This window comes from Phacochoerus africanus, chromosome 10, assembly GCF_016906955.1.
Source record: "Phacochoerus africanus isolate WHEZ1 chromosome 10, ROS_Pafr_v1, whole genome shotgun sequence".
In the NCBI taxonomy this organism is placed as follows: domain Eukaryota; kingdom Metazoa; phylum Chordata; class Mammalia; order Artiodactyla; family Suidae; genus Phacochoerus; species Phacochoerus africanus.
The window spans coordinates 65,667,294-65,683,582 of NC_062553.1; the positions used below are offsets into that span (position 1 = coordinate 65,667,294).

Below are 16,289 nucleotides of genomic sequence, written 5' to 3' on the forward strand. Positions count from 1 at the left end.
TAAGAGACTTGGTCTAGTTGAAGCTCTGATATCTTACAAGGTACACAAACTATCTCCCATATAAATAAAAGTGCATGTACATTATTTGTCTTACATATTCCAGTTTAACAAAATGTAATTATAATTTATAGAATGAAAAATAATTTATTTGGTAGAGCCAACATATATGTTCTCATGCTACCAAAATGTATATCTCTTTTAATTCTGAAAAATAAATTAAGGTCTACTATGAACATAATGTCAAAACTAGGCTATTCATGAAAATATTTTGGCCACCCTTTCTTTTTTTCCTTCCTATTTCTTATATGAGTTAAATAGGTAAATAAATGAATGGATAGAATTTTAGATAAAATATTAATCCAGACCTTCATGCATTTGTACATAAGAAACGATTGGTATACCAGTAATCAAAAAGATTCTGCAGTGATGGATAAGAATACTCTATGGTTGTCTTTTGTGTCTTTCCAAAATGACTTCTCTCTCAGAGTCCAGTCTTAGAGGTAATCCAGTCACGGTAAGCAGACACGCGAGTATAGATACCCGGTTTATTCTTCTTACCACATCCCTCACCCCAGCTTACTATTCCAACAAGGTGCCAGATATTTCTAGAGTCAGGATAAGCTAGTGGTCCACCAGAATCATTCTAGAAGAAAAAGAGAAAAAATGTTTCTTGTCCTGTCAAAGAATTTCCTTCTGCCTCTCCTCTGGAGTTGTCAGTAGCCCCTAGCAGTGAAAACAGTCCATCTGCTTTGGGCTCAGAACTTGAGTTTCTTCAAAATCCAGGGCAATCACAGCTGGATTGGACTGGATTGGGAAGACCAGCCTTTTTGACTTTGTAATGAGCCCAGGCTTCGCTATGAAGAAAGTGCTCCATGATGAAGCCTCTGAGGAATGGATGACACATGCGCATGTGAAACCCCCTGCTGCATCTCTGGATAAGGAAGAGGCAGCATTCTAGGACTGCAGGTTGCCCAGAAAATAGGGCCTTTTTTTTTTTTTAAGTTTTATTGAAGTCTAGTTGGTTTACACTGTTTTGATAATTTCTGCAGTACAACAAAGTGATTCAGTTATACCTGTACACACATCTATTCTTTTTCAGATTCTTTTCCCACATAGAGTATAATAGAATATTGGTAGGGCTCACTGTGCTGCACAGCAGGTCCCCGTTGAGGGCCAATTTATTTCATCACCTTGAAGGTATGGGTTCCTAGACTGAAAACTCCATGAGGGCAAGGATTGTATTCACCACTGAAACCCCAGCTTCTAGGCACATTGATGAGATTAATAAATATTTGTCATGGGGATTGAAATAAGAAGCTTCTCTGTGAAAATCATTAAGACAAAAAAAAATTGTGGTGATAAAATCTTCCCTTAAAATAGTACCTTGGGAGAAAATGATTAGACAATGTATCTAGAGGTACCTGACAGGCATCAGCTTCTCCTGACATAAATCCAGCACAGAGCATGTGTCAGTCACCAAGCCAGATAATGCATGGGGAGCATTGCAAACTTTGTTATCAATAATCTTCAAAACAGCCTGTTGAAGTATTACTGGGAGAGGACCTAAGGGCAATACATTTTACATATTATGGAGATCTTAACCATGTTTGTTGAGACAAAGAACATCTATGGAATAAAGCAGATTCTTTTAGTCATCAAGAGCCAAATCAGTCTCAGGCTAGATTCCTTCCTTCCTTCCCTCCTTTCTTCCTTCCTTCTTCTCTCTCTCTTCCTTCCTTCCCCCCTCCCTCCTTCCCCTCTTTCCTTCCTTGCTTCTTTCCTTTCTCTCTCTTTCTTTCTCTCTTTTCTTTTCTGTTCTTGGGCACATCTGCAGCATATGGAAGTTTCCAGGCTAGGGGTCGAATTGGAGCTGCAGCTATTGGCCTACGGATCTGAGCTGCATCTTTGACCTATGCCACAGCTCAAGGCATTGCCGGATCCTTAACCCACTGAGCAAGGTCGCAGATTGAACTTGCATCCTCAAGGAGACTATGTCGGGTTCTTAATGTGCTGAGCCACACAGGAACTCCTAGACTGGTTTCTTTCCAATGTTTATGATAGCTGACTGCCTGACATACAGATTCCGATTTTTCCATATCTCATTCTCAGAGATATTTCAGAAACTGAAATGATGCCATGCTTTTGGCCCCATCACTTGGTTTTCTTTTCAGTATATTTACGGATTGGTTTATTGTATGAGAGAGTGATATTTGATTGATTAAATAATTATTCCTATGAAGCTATTACATATTTGTAGAAAAACTTACCATTCATATAAAGTGTTCCCCATCCTGTAACTACAACACTGTCATTTTCTGAGAGCTTCATTTTGGCTTCAGGAAGACAAATCTTACGAACATACTTCGTAAAAGAGACTTCTTCAGCAAGCTGCACGAGGGCAATATCATCATGGACCCCGGCCTTGGTATAATTTTCATGAAAATAATGTTTTGGACTTTCCTCCTCATATATGGTTTATTTACTAGAGTTCCAAAGTTGACAGTCCAGTCTTCTGAATTACTTTTCCTGGAGGACACAATTTAGTTAAAATACATTCAGTTTTAGGGCCAAAATGGTGTTCACAGTTGTTATAACTTTTAAGCGATGAGTCTCCCAAACAGCACCTATAAAGCATTTCCAATTCTTATTTTAAAAAAAGATGTCTTTGATGTAGGGACATTATAAATGCTGTAGTCACATAAAAGTGGTGCTAAGGACTATTAGAGATGCCACCCTTCTACAAATCCTCCTAACTTGAGTCATGGATGCCTCCTGCTACTTCAGCCCCATCCAGTTTCTGAGAATTTGGGTGGGCAGGAGTCATGTGAGTGCCTCAGTGGTTTAGAATCACTCTTAGTGCCATATAGCCTGGGCTCCAGGAGCCTGTGGGAGTTTCTAGGTATCTGCACACATAAAAAAGTGCAGCTTGTTCTCACCCCATCTCCTCATTATATTTACTGAGTCAGTGCATTATGGCTTCGGACCAGATTCTCCAATTCCCCTGAGATTCTTTGTCAATTTAGGCCCTAACAACTTATTTAACTACTCTCACCTTCCTCAAAATGTCAGGTTTTGTTTTTTTAGTTTGTTTGTTTTTCTTTTTAGGGCCACACCCACGGCATTTGAAAGTTCCCAGGCTGGGTGTTGAATCGGAACTGCAGCTGCTGGCCTATACCACAGCCACAGCAACGTAGGATCCGAGCCATGTCTGTGACCTACACCACAGCTCATGGCAATGTCAGATCCTTAACCCACTGAGTGAGGCCAGGGATCAAACCCGCATCCTCATGGATACTAGTGTTACCACCAAGCTACAATGGGAACCACACCTGCTGCTTCTTTTTAAAAGTTTCAAGACCTTCATATGTAACTACGACACTTTCCAATCCTCCCACTGTAAAAACTTCAGTGACTTCACACACTTAACAGCTGAGTTTCTTCAGTAAGTAAGCCTCTTGTCATTTAGAGGTGTCCTCAAGCAATATAACTACCTTTTCTAAGCATTCTTTCTAATGTTTCCTTTTGCAAACCTTCTCTACTTCAAATTTTTCTTTGTTTGCTGCCCACAGCATACAACTTGTGTGGTTCCACCTGAACACATTTGAAGAAGTCTATTATCCCAACTTTAAATGTATATTTTTCCTTCCCATCTGCCTACCCCTATCAGTCAAATCTTAGGTCTTTAGAGTCTAGATCAAATCGTACAACTGTAGACTTCAAATAGATATGTTCTCTTTCTTCATCAAGTTTCCATAGCACTTACAATCTTGTACATGTGACATTTACTACACTATGCTGCCTTATACTTTCAGTGTACCACATTTAAGTTTCTTCAACTAGACTGTAAACCCCCAGAGGGCACAACAAGTAAGCACCAGGTAACAGGAGTCAGAAATAACCTAAGTTCACCTTCAGTTTCTGTTATTTAAGAGCTGTACAATCTTGGTCAAGTTACATCACCATTTCTGAACCCTAGTTTCCCCATCATTTAAAGATTTTAAATCATACCTTCCATTTGGAATTATTGTTATGATTAAATAAAATGATGCAAGTAAAGCACTTAACATCAGGCCAAGGCAGCTATTTGGAAAATGTTAATTGCTTCCATTCACCACCCCCACCCCCCACCCTACCAATTGGGCCTTGCCACTGCCACATTTAAAAGTCTTTGCTTCCTTTCAGTTGTGCAAGTGGTTGTCAATTTCATATGGTCTTGGTGAACTTCCCACATTTAGGCTAAGCCCCACAGAACTCTCAAATAGACCTGCACCCAGAATCCTACATGTAGTCAGACTTTCAGACTTACAGAGCAAAGCAGTGAGCTGCAGATAGGAGCCACTTGCTGCTGATCAGAGAGGCACCACAGTGGTGTCGGCCTTTCCATTGCATGCTTGCTTGCCAGGGCCAGGCCCCTACCAGGGCGTTTTCCCCAGCCAAAATTCGGTTGCCTGCAATGACGCTGTTGGCCAGTTGTCTTCCACAACCTGAAGAAAGGATTTATTTATACAAGAGCAGATATTTTGATTATGCTTTATAAGAAATATAGTTTAAAACATTGCTTGACACCCATCAGTGATTGTCCAGCATATCCTAGCCAATACTGTTCCTTTCCTGGAATGTACCCTTATCATGGTAGCCCGCTCCATCCTCCTCCGATAACTTTTCCTTTTCCTCTTTTCTAGTCTCAAGCATCTTTCAACTACTGACTTGTTGTATATATCTAGTATAACTCCAGTCTCTTTAAGCATGTTAAAAAATTCTTGAAGGTAGAGACTTTGCCTCATCGATATCTGTATTTCGCATGGCATCATGTGGTAAAGCCCCATGTGGACAATAGATACTCCATTAATACCTGCTAAATGAATGAATGCATGGATCAATTATGTTTCAGGCCACATGATACTATAAAAAGAATTTGTTTAAGAGGTGCATAACTTTTTTACCTTATAGAAAATATATTTGTTATAATTTAGTTTTGCGTTTTCTTATCCTAAGTTGTCCTTTTATCCTTCATTTAAAAAAATTTTTTGTAACTAATTCAGACATGATATTCTTCATAATTCCATTCTTCAAAAATAGTTCCCCATTTTTCCCTTTTGGACAACCCCTTACAAATGGTCGGTATTTTTCAAAAAGAAATTCCAGATAGATATCTGGTTCTGTAATAATAATGTAATAATTTTGAAAGAGTGCTATAGATTTCCACATAAAGTATTTCTAGATACTTTTTAGAAAAGTGGTGGGGAACTCTTTGTATGTTAGGTTTATAATATTATTAACTTAAATTATTATGTTGCTTATAATAAAGTTTATAAACTTACAGTTGTTAGTAAGCATTTCAGCGTTAGCCTTGCTGGTTTCTGAAATTAAAAAAAAAAAAATGAAGTTTATGAAAAAAATCACCAAACAATTCTCTTCAACCCAAAAACTAAATTTCCTAACCCATTACACCCAACATTTAACTATTGCGTATCAACCCTTCTCAGTCCTATTTGTCATAGTTTGGCCATCTTTGCACATCTCTGTCTGCAAGGTAGTATAGGATAAGAAAAAGGAAATAAAAAAAGCAAATCTCTCAGTTTTATAATAGTTGAAGTAAAATATTTAGTGAACTAAGAAGCTGACACTTACCAAAAGAGGCATTGGGTATAATCTTTGGATTTCTTTCCCTATGAAAATCTCTTTACTCTGAAATACTCGGAGGTATATATATATTTTAAAGAAAAAAAATGCAATTAAAATTACACTTCATTGGGCCTATTATTCTCTTTAGAAGTCATCTCATTACTAGGACTGAATTATGAAATTTTGAGAAGGTAATTTAAATTCAAGTCTCTTTTCTTTTTTTTTTTTTTTTTTTGCCTTTTCTAGGGCCACTCCCGCGACATAGGGAGATTCCCAAGCTAGGGGTCGAATCAGAGCTTTAGCTGCTGGCCTATGCCAGAGCCACAGCAACGCGGGATCCGAGCCTCATCTTCAACCTACACCACAGCTCACGGCAACACCAGATCCTTAACCCACTGAGCAAGGCCAGAGATCGAACCTGCAACCTCATGGTTCCTAGTCGGATTCGTTAACCACTGCGCCACGACGGGAACTCCTCAAGTCTCTTTTCTACTGGGAAAAGATTTTAGAGATAAAGAGAAGAGAGAACTAAAGAAAGCCACGTCAGGAAGTGCCAACTCTGAATCCTGGGAAACAGAGGGACAGTAAGTAACTGGTACAGCCTTCTTTCCTGATAACTACCCACAGAGGAATTGTATTGTACCTTTCAGAAGCTCTGCCTTAACCTCACTTCTCATGAGTGGCTCATTGGTGACAGGGTCTGTATTTTGAGGCAAAGGAGCTGTAATGGGCAGGTGGCAGCTGTTATAGCCTTCAAGGACAGATGCTAGGATCAATTGCCAGTCCAGAAGAACCACAAAACTGGGCTCTGGAACCACAAGCTTATCACTAATAGACCTTCTAAACCATGCAAGTTAAGAGTTTCAGGACCCTTGCAGGACCTCTGAGATGGTCACAAACTTTGCTTTCTTTACTGGAACAAAATCTTCCTTGTCTTCTAGGAAATTATTTCAGACAGTTTTTTCCTCAAATAGTATTACTTCCATTCTTCCACAGGAAACAATGAGAACTCCCTATCCTCAACTTCACACTTACTCCTGCTTCATACCATTTCCTACAGTGAGATCCTAACAAAAATACAAAGTAGGGAGGAATAATCCTTCAATTATTATTTTCACTCCTGTTTCCATCCATAAGAGCCAGGCCTTCCAGTCTCATAAGCACACCTGTAGTTTAACACATTTCTATCACTGTTCAGACAAAGATTCTATAGCACTGCCCTGTCCACTACCAACTCAATGATAGGAGTGCCAGAGTTTGAGAAGACTGTTTTTTTCCTAAGCAAATTCTGAAACTCTTGGTTCATTTTTTTCCAGTTCCTTCAAAAATACTCTAAATACTTAAGTAGTGGAAAATAATGAAAATAAGTGAAATACCTGTAAGTTTAATGGAAGAGGGAACTGCATTCCAGGATGCCATGTTGTCCTTCAACATTTGATGTAAGATACCTTCGATTTTAGTTTTCATGCTATTCTTCTTTGCTGGTGGAAACTTCAGTGTCAATTGAAACTGTACCCTTGATCCATTGGGATAAGGCCTAGAAACAACAGAAATGTTCTAATGTGCTGCTCTTTGAATTTTTAGGTATTTTATGAACATTGAATATTCTCACATTTTAATTATTATATTGCCTTTATAAGTATTCAAGCATAATACACAGATATTGTCCCAAGTATAGTATAGAAAGTGCAAAAAGTCCCTCCAAGTGTTCTAATTGATTCAGAGGTATTGTTCATGAAAAAGAATGTGAACTACAAACTAGAAATCAGAATATTCAAATACATATGAGAAACTGAGTACCTGCCAACAAATGATGGCTTGAGATTTTATTATGAAACAGTAAAAAAAACATAGTGTTCTTCTATAGATATTTTCTAATAACTTAATTTCAGAGAAAGAGACAAATGAGAACTTAAATGCAGGGCCGGGAAACGTTCAAAAGATAAATTCTAGTGTATATTCAGGAGCCAGTACTAAGCTTATTCCTATAGTTTTTTACACATGTCCACCTCAACAGATCTATACAATGAGAAAGCTCAGAAACATAGCTCTAAACCATGAAGTTTCCACTGTTGCTTGGAAGGTTAGAGACCCAGTGTTGTCTCTGTGAGGATGTAGGTTTGATCCCTGGCCGCTCTCAGTGGGTTAAGAATCCGGCGTTGCCACAAGCTGCAGCATAGGCCACAGATGTGTCTTCAAACTGCAGTGGCTGTGCGTAGGCCACAGATGCAGCTCTGATTTGACCCCTGGCCCAAGAATTTCCTTATGCTGCAGGTGCAGCCATAGAAAGAAAAACAAAATAAAATGAAACATGAAGAGAATCTTCATTATCTATATATTCAGTACATTATTTTATTAATCATGAAATAAAATAAATTCATTTTTGAAGACTTTCACACCAAAAGCCGTATTAATCACAATTTTTAAAGAACACAATTCTGTTTTAAAATAATTATAATCAAGGGAGTTCCTGTTGTGGCTCAGCAGGTTACGAACCTGACTAGTATCTATGAGGATGTGGGTTCGATCCTTGGTCTCGCTCAGTGGGTTAAAGGATCCAGCATTGCCATGAGCTGTCATGTAGGTTGCAGATGTGGCTTGGATCTGGCATTGCAGTAGCTGTGGTGTAGGCTGGTAGCTGCAGCTCTGATTCAACTCCTAGCCTGGGAACTTCCATATGCTGCACCTGCAGCCCTAAAAATAAAAATAAAATAAAATAATTAAAAATAAAATAATATGATCAATTGAAGGGCCTTGAAGGCCTTTGTTTGTCTATCGGTAAGCAGGTTGCTTGGTTGGTTGGCTAGTTGGATTTTTTCTTTCATTTCGTTTTGGGAGTTCAGACTTCCCCAGTTCGATATTGGCAGTTACCAAGTTACAAGTTCTCTCTCCCTTATCACCCATCCCTTATGCTCTGTGATACCTGCCCCCCTGTATCTCTCACCATCACCACCACCGTCAAACACACTTAAAATACATATTTAGACAAATGTTATCTTAAAAGATTCACTCTCCTCTGCAGTAATTTTTTTTTTTTTTGTCTTTTCGCCTTTTCTACGGCTGCTTCTGTGGCATATGGAGGTTCCCAGGCTAGGGGTCTCATCAGAGCTATAGCTGCTGGCCTACGCAAGAGCCACAGCAATGCCAGATCCAAGCTGCATCTGCCGCCTACACCACAGCTCACAGCAACGCCAGATCCCCAACCCACTGAGCAAGGCCAGGGATTGAACCCGCAACCTCATGGTTCCTAGTCAGATTCGTTAACCACTGAGCCACGATGGGAACTCCTTCCTCTGTGGTAATTTTGATGGTAATTATCAAAGAACCCAGAAGAGGATTATTTTAGGAAAGATATGGCCAGGTGGGTATGGATGGACGAAGAGGTGGCTAGTATACGGGAAGCAAGACAATGAGATTGGACTCCTTGTTTTCTTTGGTTTTAATTATCTTTTATCAGAGAAGTCAGTTAGGACTGACTGCCACCAACAACCTTACAATTCCCCTTCAAGCACAGAGATTATACATTTGTACAGATCACTCTCTACCCTGAACAGAAATTAAATACAGTGATACTTTAATTTATGGGGAGCTCTTCCTTCTTCACTCCCTCCCTGCCTTCCTTCTCTCTCTTTCTCCCTCCTTCTCTTTATGTTTTTTGTTATTATTACCCAGAACCAGGTCTGATGCAACATGTACCTAGTTCTCATTCTTTAGGATCTTGAATGAATTTGTACTTACAGAAATTTGATAACCTGAGAATTGATATATTCTTTGTATACACTAGAATTTTGAAATGCATCTGACATCTGTCAAGAGAAAAAAACAAAAAGCTGCTATATATGTTTCAATCAAATTTATAATAACATCAAAAAAATAAAATTTCTGATATACCTTAGTTTCAATAGCTTTACTTAGATCTGTGCCGGTTTGTGAAACTGCTTTTTCACAACTGTGACTGTAAGTGACTCCAGAAATATGAAAATCACCTTGGTAATAGTAAGTTTTTCCTGTGGGAAAAAAAAAATACCCAGAAAATTTTGAAATTAGAAGTGGCCTCAGAGTTCCCATCATGGCTCAGTAGTTAACGAATCTGACTAGCATCTATGAGGAGGCGGGTTCGATCACTGGCCTTGCTCAGTGAGTTAAGGATCCAGTGTTGCCATGAGCTATGGTGTAGGTTGCAGACATGGCTTGGCTCCTGCGTTGCTGTGGCTGTGGTGTAGGTGGGCGACTACAGCTCCGATTTGACCCCTAGCCTGGGAGTCTCCATATGCCACGGGTGCGGCCCTACAAAGCCAAAAAAAAAAAAAAAAAGAAGTGGCCTCAAATCTCTTCATATCTTTATCTCATGATTAATATTCAGAGTTCCTGTTGTGGCTCAGCGGTTAACAAACCTGACCAGCATCCATGAAAACGCAGGTTCAATCCCTGGCCTCGCTCTCGCTCAGTGGGTTAAGGATCCAACATTGCTGTGAGCTGTGGCATAGGTCGCAGACATGGCTCGGATCCCATGTTGCTGTGGCTGTGGCATGGCGCAGCGGCTACAGCTCCGATTAGACTCCTAGCCTGGGAACCTCCATATGCAGCTGGTGAGGCTCTAAAAAACAAAAAGACAAAAAAAAAAAAGATTAATATTCAACAGATATACTCAGGGAAATTAACTTACTACCATTTGAATGAGAGTGGTAGCTCTAGTTCTCACCCAACTGAAGTTAATCTCAATATTAACAAAGATTGTGCCAGCTCCTAGGACAGAATCCTTGAGCAGACCCATCTTCCAAAAGGACTTCAAACATTTACAGCCGAGTTTGAGGCCCCTGTATACTTCACAAGAAGTCCAGTTCAACTAATTTAATTTCAGATAATATAAGTTCATATAGTCTTGTGCCTGAAATGGTAGATAGTTGACCATGTAAAGAAGTTCAAGGGTGAATTTTCATCCCAGAGACTTCCTACTCAAGCCAGGACACCTGTAGTTCTCCCCTTTGCATCTTTCCTTTCCACTAAGCTGTTGTTTTTCCAGAAGAAGGGACCCGTTAAAATGTAAACTATAATTTTAGAAGAGTAGCTGATTAAGCTGCTGGTCCCCACTAACATACTGACAGCTTTCATAGGGGCTTTATTTGGAAAACTCAGAGTACTATCTGTAAGGAAATGATGCGAAGAAAGTTATTTTTTAATGAGTGGAGACAAGAAGAAAATAGATGCAGATTATGGAGAGTTTATGGGTAGACATGGCAGGCAAGAGGGCATGAGCACCCACCATGCTTTTGGAGGACAGGTTTTGAAATTTGACATTAAAATTGCCAATAGTTGGGGAGAAACAAAGGAGAAGAGGCTAGAACTAAAGAGAACTGGAATTGTTGTTGAATCAAGCAAAATGTATCCATGCTGCATTGTTGTATAGGGTAATACATTTCAGAGGAAAAAAACAGAAAAACCATGATAAAGTAGAATAATACACGTAAAGTATTAAGATGTGGGTTTGTGCTCAGCTCTGTCATTTAAACGCCTGTGACATCAAGCAAGTCACTTGACTTTCCTGAGCCTCAGTTTCGTGCTTGTGATAATAGGAATAGGAAAACCTGCCCTCCCAGGCTCAAAGCACTATTATGAGGTTCAAATAGAATGATGGATGTCAAATTTGTTTAAAAACATTAAATGGTTACACAAACTTAAGGGTTTATTATTCTGAAAGGTAAAAATAAACTGGAAAACCAAGCTTTCTGAATATAGAGTTAATAAAAGTTATTAAAAACAATATCAATTTAGTATGAACATTCAGCCATTGAGCCACTCTTGACTATCCACTATTAGAAGAGGCATCAGTAGATTATCCATTGGTACTAATCAATTATATCTTAACAACCAATATCAGAAATAAGCCAAGAAGAGTAGGGATCTCCAAAGTTTGAGGTGTATTTACTAAAATATGTACAACTGAACTACAGACCTACTATATAAGCACTTTTATTGAAAATGAATATTGACGACAAAGTATTGAGCATTTCAGCTTTGCCCATACTTCCGTAGATGGTGATATAACATATGGAGGGTATCAATGAGGCATCTAATTAAAAAAAAATTATAAACTTTGCTGTCAAACAATTTAAAATTAATATGTTGAAAGAGTAAGTAGATGAGAAAGTTTCCATAAATAAATTTAATGTTGGCATTCCCATTGTGGCGCGGCAGAAATGAATCTAACTAAGAACCATGAGGTTGCAGGTTCGATTCCCGGCCTCACTCAGTGGATTAAGGATCCAGCGTTGCTGTGGCTCTGGCGAAGGCTCCGATTAGACCCCTAGCCTGGAAACCTCCATATGCTGTGGGAGGACAAAAGACAAAAAGAAAAAAAATTTAATGTTTGTGTTTTCTTGTCAAATTCTAAGGGTTAAAAGCGATCTAGTGGTAAAGTTGAAAACTGAAAAGTCAATACTAACCAACTGCCAGAAAATGAACCAGGAGACCAATAATCACTCCCAAGATCAGCATCACTCCAAGAAAAATAAGGATCGTCATCCATAGCGGCCAAGATCTTCTCTGGGAAGATATGCCATACCTGTGAAAGGAGGAAAATGACTCAAATCAGATGACAGATATTCTAAATCTATTTGTTTCTCCTCTAACTCATACAACACAGTTTATAACTTATCCATCAGGTTTTTATGTTAGCTTAAAACATAGAAGTCTCAAATGCCTGAAAGAGGATAGACCTTAATGCTCATTCATTTACAAATCATCTTTGAGTACTGTGTTAGCTGCTAGAAATACAACAGTATTCCAACAGGATTCTATGAGTAAAATAGCATCATTTGTATTCTAATGTTGATGAGGAGAAATTGATTTGTTTTTTGAAAATGTTTCTAAAGCAGGTCACAAAACATCATGTGTGATCTGATTGTATCTTTGTAAATGAGAGCCGTATCACATAATGGACATAAATAAACTTATAAACACAAATATGTAACACCAGGCATATGTTTAATTCACTGTGTAAGGAAACCTCATAATGTGAACTGCAGTTTTCCCATATTATAACATTATGAGTAGACATTTCTTTTTGTTTATTTTTTCTTTAAATCTATTTCCTAATGTTTCTACAATAAACATAAATTATTTGTACAGTATGATTTAACAGATAGGTAAGTTTCATCATCAAACCAGTCAATTAGAAGAAAAATAATCAGAAAATATTGTGACTTGGCATCATACATATAGAGCAGTCTAGGGTTACAGTTAGGTCATAGGACCATCATTAGTCCAATTTACATAAGTTTTAGACATTAGTTATTCTTTATATCTTGAAAGACATGATGTCATGAAACTGTCCATTTGGAGGAAGAGCTGTAACACACATACAAAAATCTGATACAAAGTTTCAAAATAGTTTCAGTTGTTTCTTCAATTTCCATGTGTTTTGCATTATCTTAAACAATCTTGAAATACAGAGAAGTTTGAAATCAGTGGATTTATTTGTCAAATTAGATATTTTCCTATGAGCAGGAGAAACTTCTCGTTCTAATCCCTCCAGGATTAATTGATTTTTAGAGAAGATCCTTTAAAAATAAATAATAAATACCTTATGCCACACCTGTGCAACTCCACCTAGTCTTATTTCCTCTCTGTCTCTTCTCTATTCTTAATCCTACCTCTTCCTTATGTCTCATTTGATGACTTGTTAATTAATGTTTCCCTGAATCAACATTTTTGTCAAAGATCTTCAGAGAAACCACCCATTCAGAGATATTCTATGTATGTTTTTATCCTGGAATTCAGTTGTTTAATCTCACCCTCAGAGAAGAAAGTCAATTCAGGCGTAGTATTTTTTTTTTATACTAGGTAAGTCACTCTTTAAAGGGAGTATATAATTAAGGTAATTAGTAACAACATTTATTGCCTTATTAATAACTGATAATATGTGACTTCTAGTGAATAGAAAAATTTACTGTGATAGTGAACTCTCAAATTTGTTTTGGATTAGCTTGTTATAATTTAGTCCAGTAGCTTCATCTTTCTGAGATGTGAATATTAGTTTCAGGGATTCAAACACTATGTGGCCTAAATTATGTATGTAGTACCTAAAGAGAACTGAAGTGGTTTCTATACAAATAATCACTATATTACAGTTTATAAAATGTCTTTCTTTGAAAACCCCTTTTAGATATTCTTAAAATTTTCAAAGAGTACGTATTATTGATTCTAGCACTGATGTGACTTCTTCCTTTTCATTGCGGATTTTTTATCATAAACAAGGAGTTTTTTATATCTAAAGATCACAAGTACTTATGATTTATTAACTTTACTCTAGTAAATGTGATACATGGACTCAAAATTGACTATCATTTCTTTTAAGAATAGTTGAAATTGTTAAAATCATGTTATAAATATCCAAAAAATCCATTCATGAAATAATTTACTCTCTCATCTATCAAAGAAAATTTTCACCTTTTTTTTTTTTTTAAAAGAAGAAGTTTGCATTCTAGGATGAACTTCATTTAACAAAGAAAATGGGTTACAATTAATTTTCAATGAATTTAACCAACTCCATATGCATACCTAAAGTACAGTTGACTCACTTTTGAATTGAATCTACCTCAAATAAGGGCTCATTGCTATTCTGACATAATCAACTCTTCTCCCTACTCAAGGTACAATAATATTTTAAAATATGATGGTAACTGCATTATTCACAATTTTAAAACATCCGTCTTACTATAGTTTATCTCCCATAGCCCATAGTAGGTATTGTTCCCTAGATTAGACTTCCCTATAACCACATTCTCATATTACATTAGCACTTAAACTGCAAAACATTACAAACTGTAGTTTTCATTGATTAGAATTTTATTTACAACCATTTGAATTGGATGAACCTGAATTCTTTCCTATAGCGAAGAGAAATAAAACAAGATTCCAATGCAAAAATACCCAAATTTTATAAAGATAAACTTTTTTTTTTTCTGTAGGACTTACTAAATCATTAAGGAGAGACTTGTGAATAAGGAACAAAGAAATTAATGATCAAATGAGTCAAATGACCTCTACCACCAATTTTTCCCCAAAATCCAGGAAAGTTTGAGCGTCGGTGGAAAGTAACTTAATTTGAAAATCTGTTAAGTTTTGAGGGCCCCCTGCCATTTGTCAGGTAATAATTTAGGATCTGTGTTGTAAAGTATGTTATTACAAAAGTTTATAATGGTATTCAGGTTTTTAAGTTATTTCTAAAAATATTTTCATATTAGAAGATGTGGTTTCAATTATACTACTAGAGAAAAATATGGTAGTGTTCTTATGGATAGTTATAAAAAAGATAGTAAGCAAAATTTCACTGAAATCTGATTTTCCTTTTCCAATTTTTGAAAGTTTCCCAGTGACTTTACAGGGCCTTTAAGCCTTGGAAACAATAGCATAAACCTAGAAATAAAACTTTAAATTATAAAAAGCAACTAATTAACCAAAAACTAGAAGATATTCAGCAGCAAGCTGTTAGCTTTTATAGACTTAATTTCCCAAGTAAAATTCCAGGGAGTTCCTATTGTGGTTCAGTGGGTTAAGGACTCAACATTGTCTCTATGAGGATGCAGGTTCGACCCCTGGCCTTGCTCAGTGGGTTAAGTATCCAACGTTGCCACAAGCTGCAGTGTCAGTCACAGATGCAGCTCGGATCTGGTGTCATTGTGGCTGTGGCGTACACCTGCAGATGCAGTTAAGCTTCGACCCCTAGGCTGGACACTTCCATATGCCCCAAGAGGGGCCATAAAAAGAAAAACCAACAAACAAACCAAATAAAATTCCATTTACCTGTACATAGTATTCTGATGGTTGTGGTGGTATCAGGGACAATGGTAGTGATGACGATGATGACAACGATGAGAGTAATAATAAAAATAAGGATCTCCTGGTGTAGCTTTTAAGCTGATCAGTGGTTCACAGCTTTATGTGCCACGTCCAGTGTTGGTTGGTTGGTTTTTATGGGCTTGGTGGAGGGTAGAGAACAAATAAGATGAAACTTGTCTGGCTAGTGTTAATTACTGTCATATTTCTATGGTTTCAAGATAGGAGTCATCCAGGGAATGACAAACCTCCTTGACTTGGTATTCAGAAAAAGAATAGCCCAATCTTGGATTGGTCACCTAAAAGGTACACCCAAGAAACAACTTTGTGGTAAATCAGGGTAATCCTAAATCTGCTTTTGACTAATTCCTTAATCCTGGCTTCCTCCTCAACTGAAACCAGCTGTAACTAGGTAGAAATTTCTGACAAAAGACTTTTCACAAGGAATCAATCTTATATACTAATGTTAGCATCATTTTTTTTTTTTTTTGTCTTTTTGCTATTGCTTTGGGCCGCTCCCACGGCATATGGAGGTTCCCAGGCTAGGGGTTGAATCGGAGCTGTAGCCACTGGCCTACACCACAGCCACAGCAACGCGGGATCCGAGCCGCGTCTGCGACCTACACCACAGCTCACGGCAACACCGGATCGTTAACCCACTGAGCATGGGCAGGGACCGAACCCACAACCTCATGGTTCCTAGTCGGATTCGCTAACCACTGCGCCACGACGGGAACTCCCAGCATCATTTTGATGTAAGTGGAATTCACTTGCACTGTGGTTTACATTTTCATTTCCCTAATAACTAGTGAGAATGATTTTATTTT

General features: G+C 37.8%; 1 protein-coding gene across 1 annotated transcript; it reads right to left on the reverse strand.

The window, feature by feature from the left end:
• Positions 1 to 317: 317 nt before the first annotated feature.
• On the reverse strand, positions 318 to 15,558 carry LOC125137864 (transmembrane protease serine 11B-like). Its single transcript, XM_047798977.1, is given in 12 exon segments — positions 318 to 643; positions 1,422 to 1,468; positions 1,471 to 1,563; positions 2,268 to 2,444; positions 2,447 to 2,526; positions 4,307 to 4,484; positions 5,322 to 5,360; positions 7,002 to 7,162; positions 9,364 to 9,431; positions 9,517 to 9,632; positions 12,069 to 12,187; positions 15,430 to 15,558. Coding segments are annotated over 12 exon segments (1,248 nt in total). The 5' UTR covers positions 15,438 to 15,558; the 3' UTR covers positions 318 to 481.
• Positions 15,559 to 16,289: the final 731 nt, after the last annotated feature.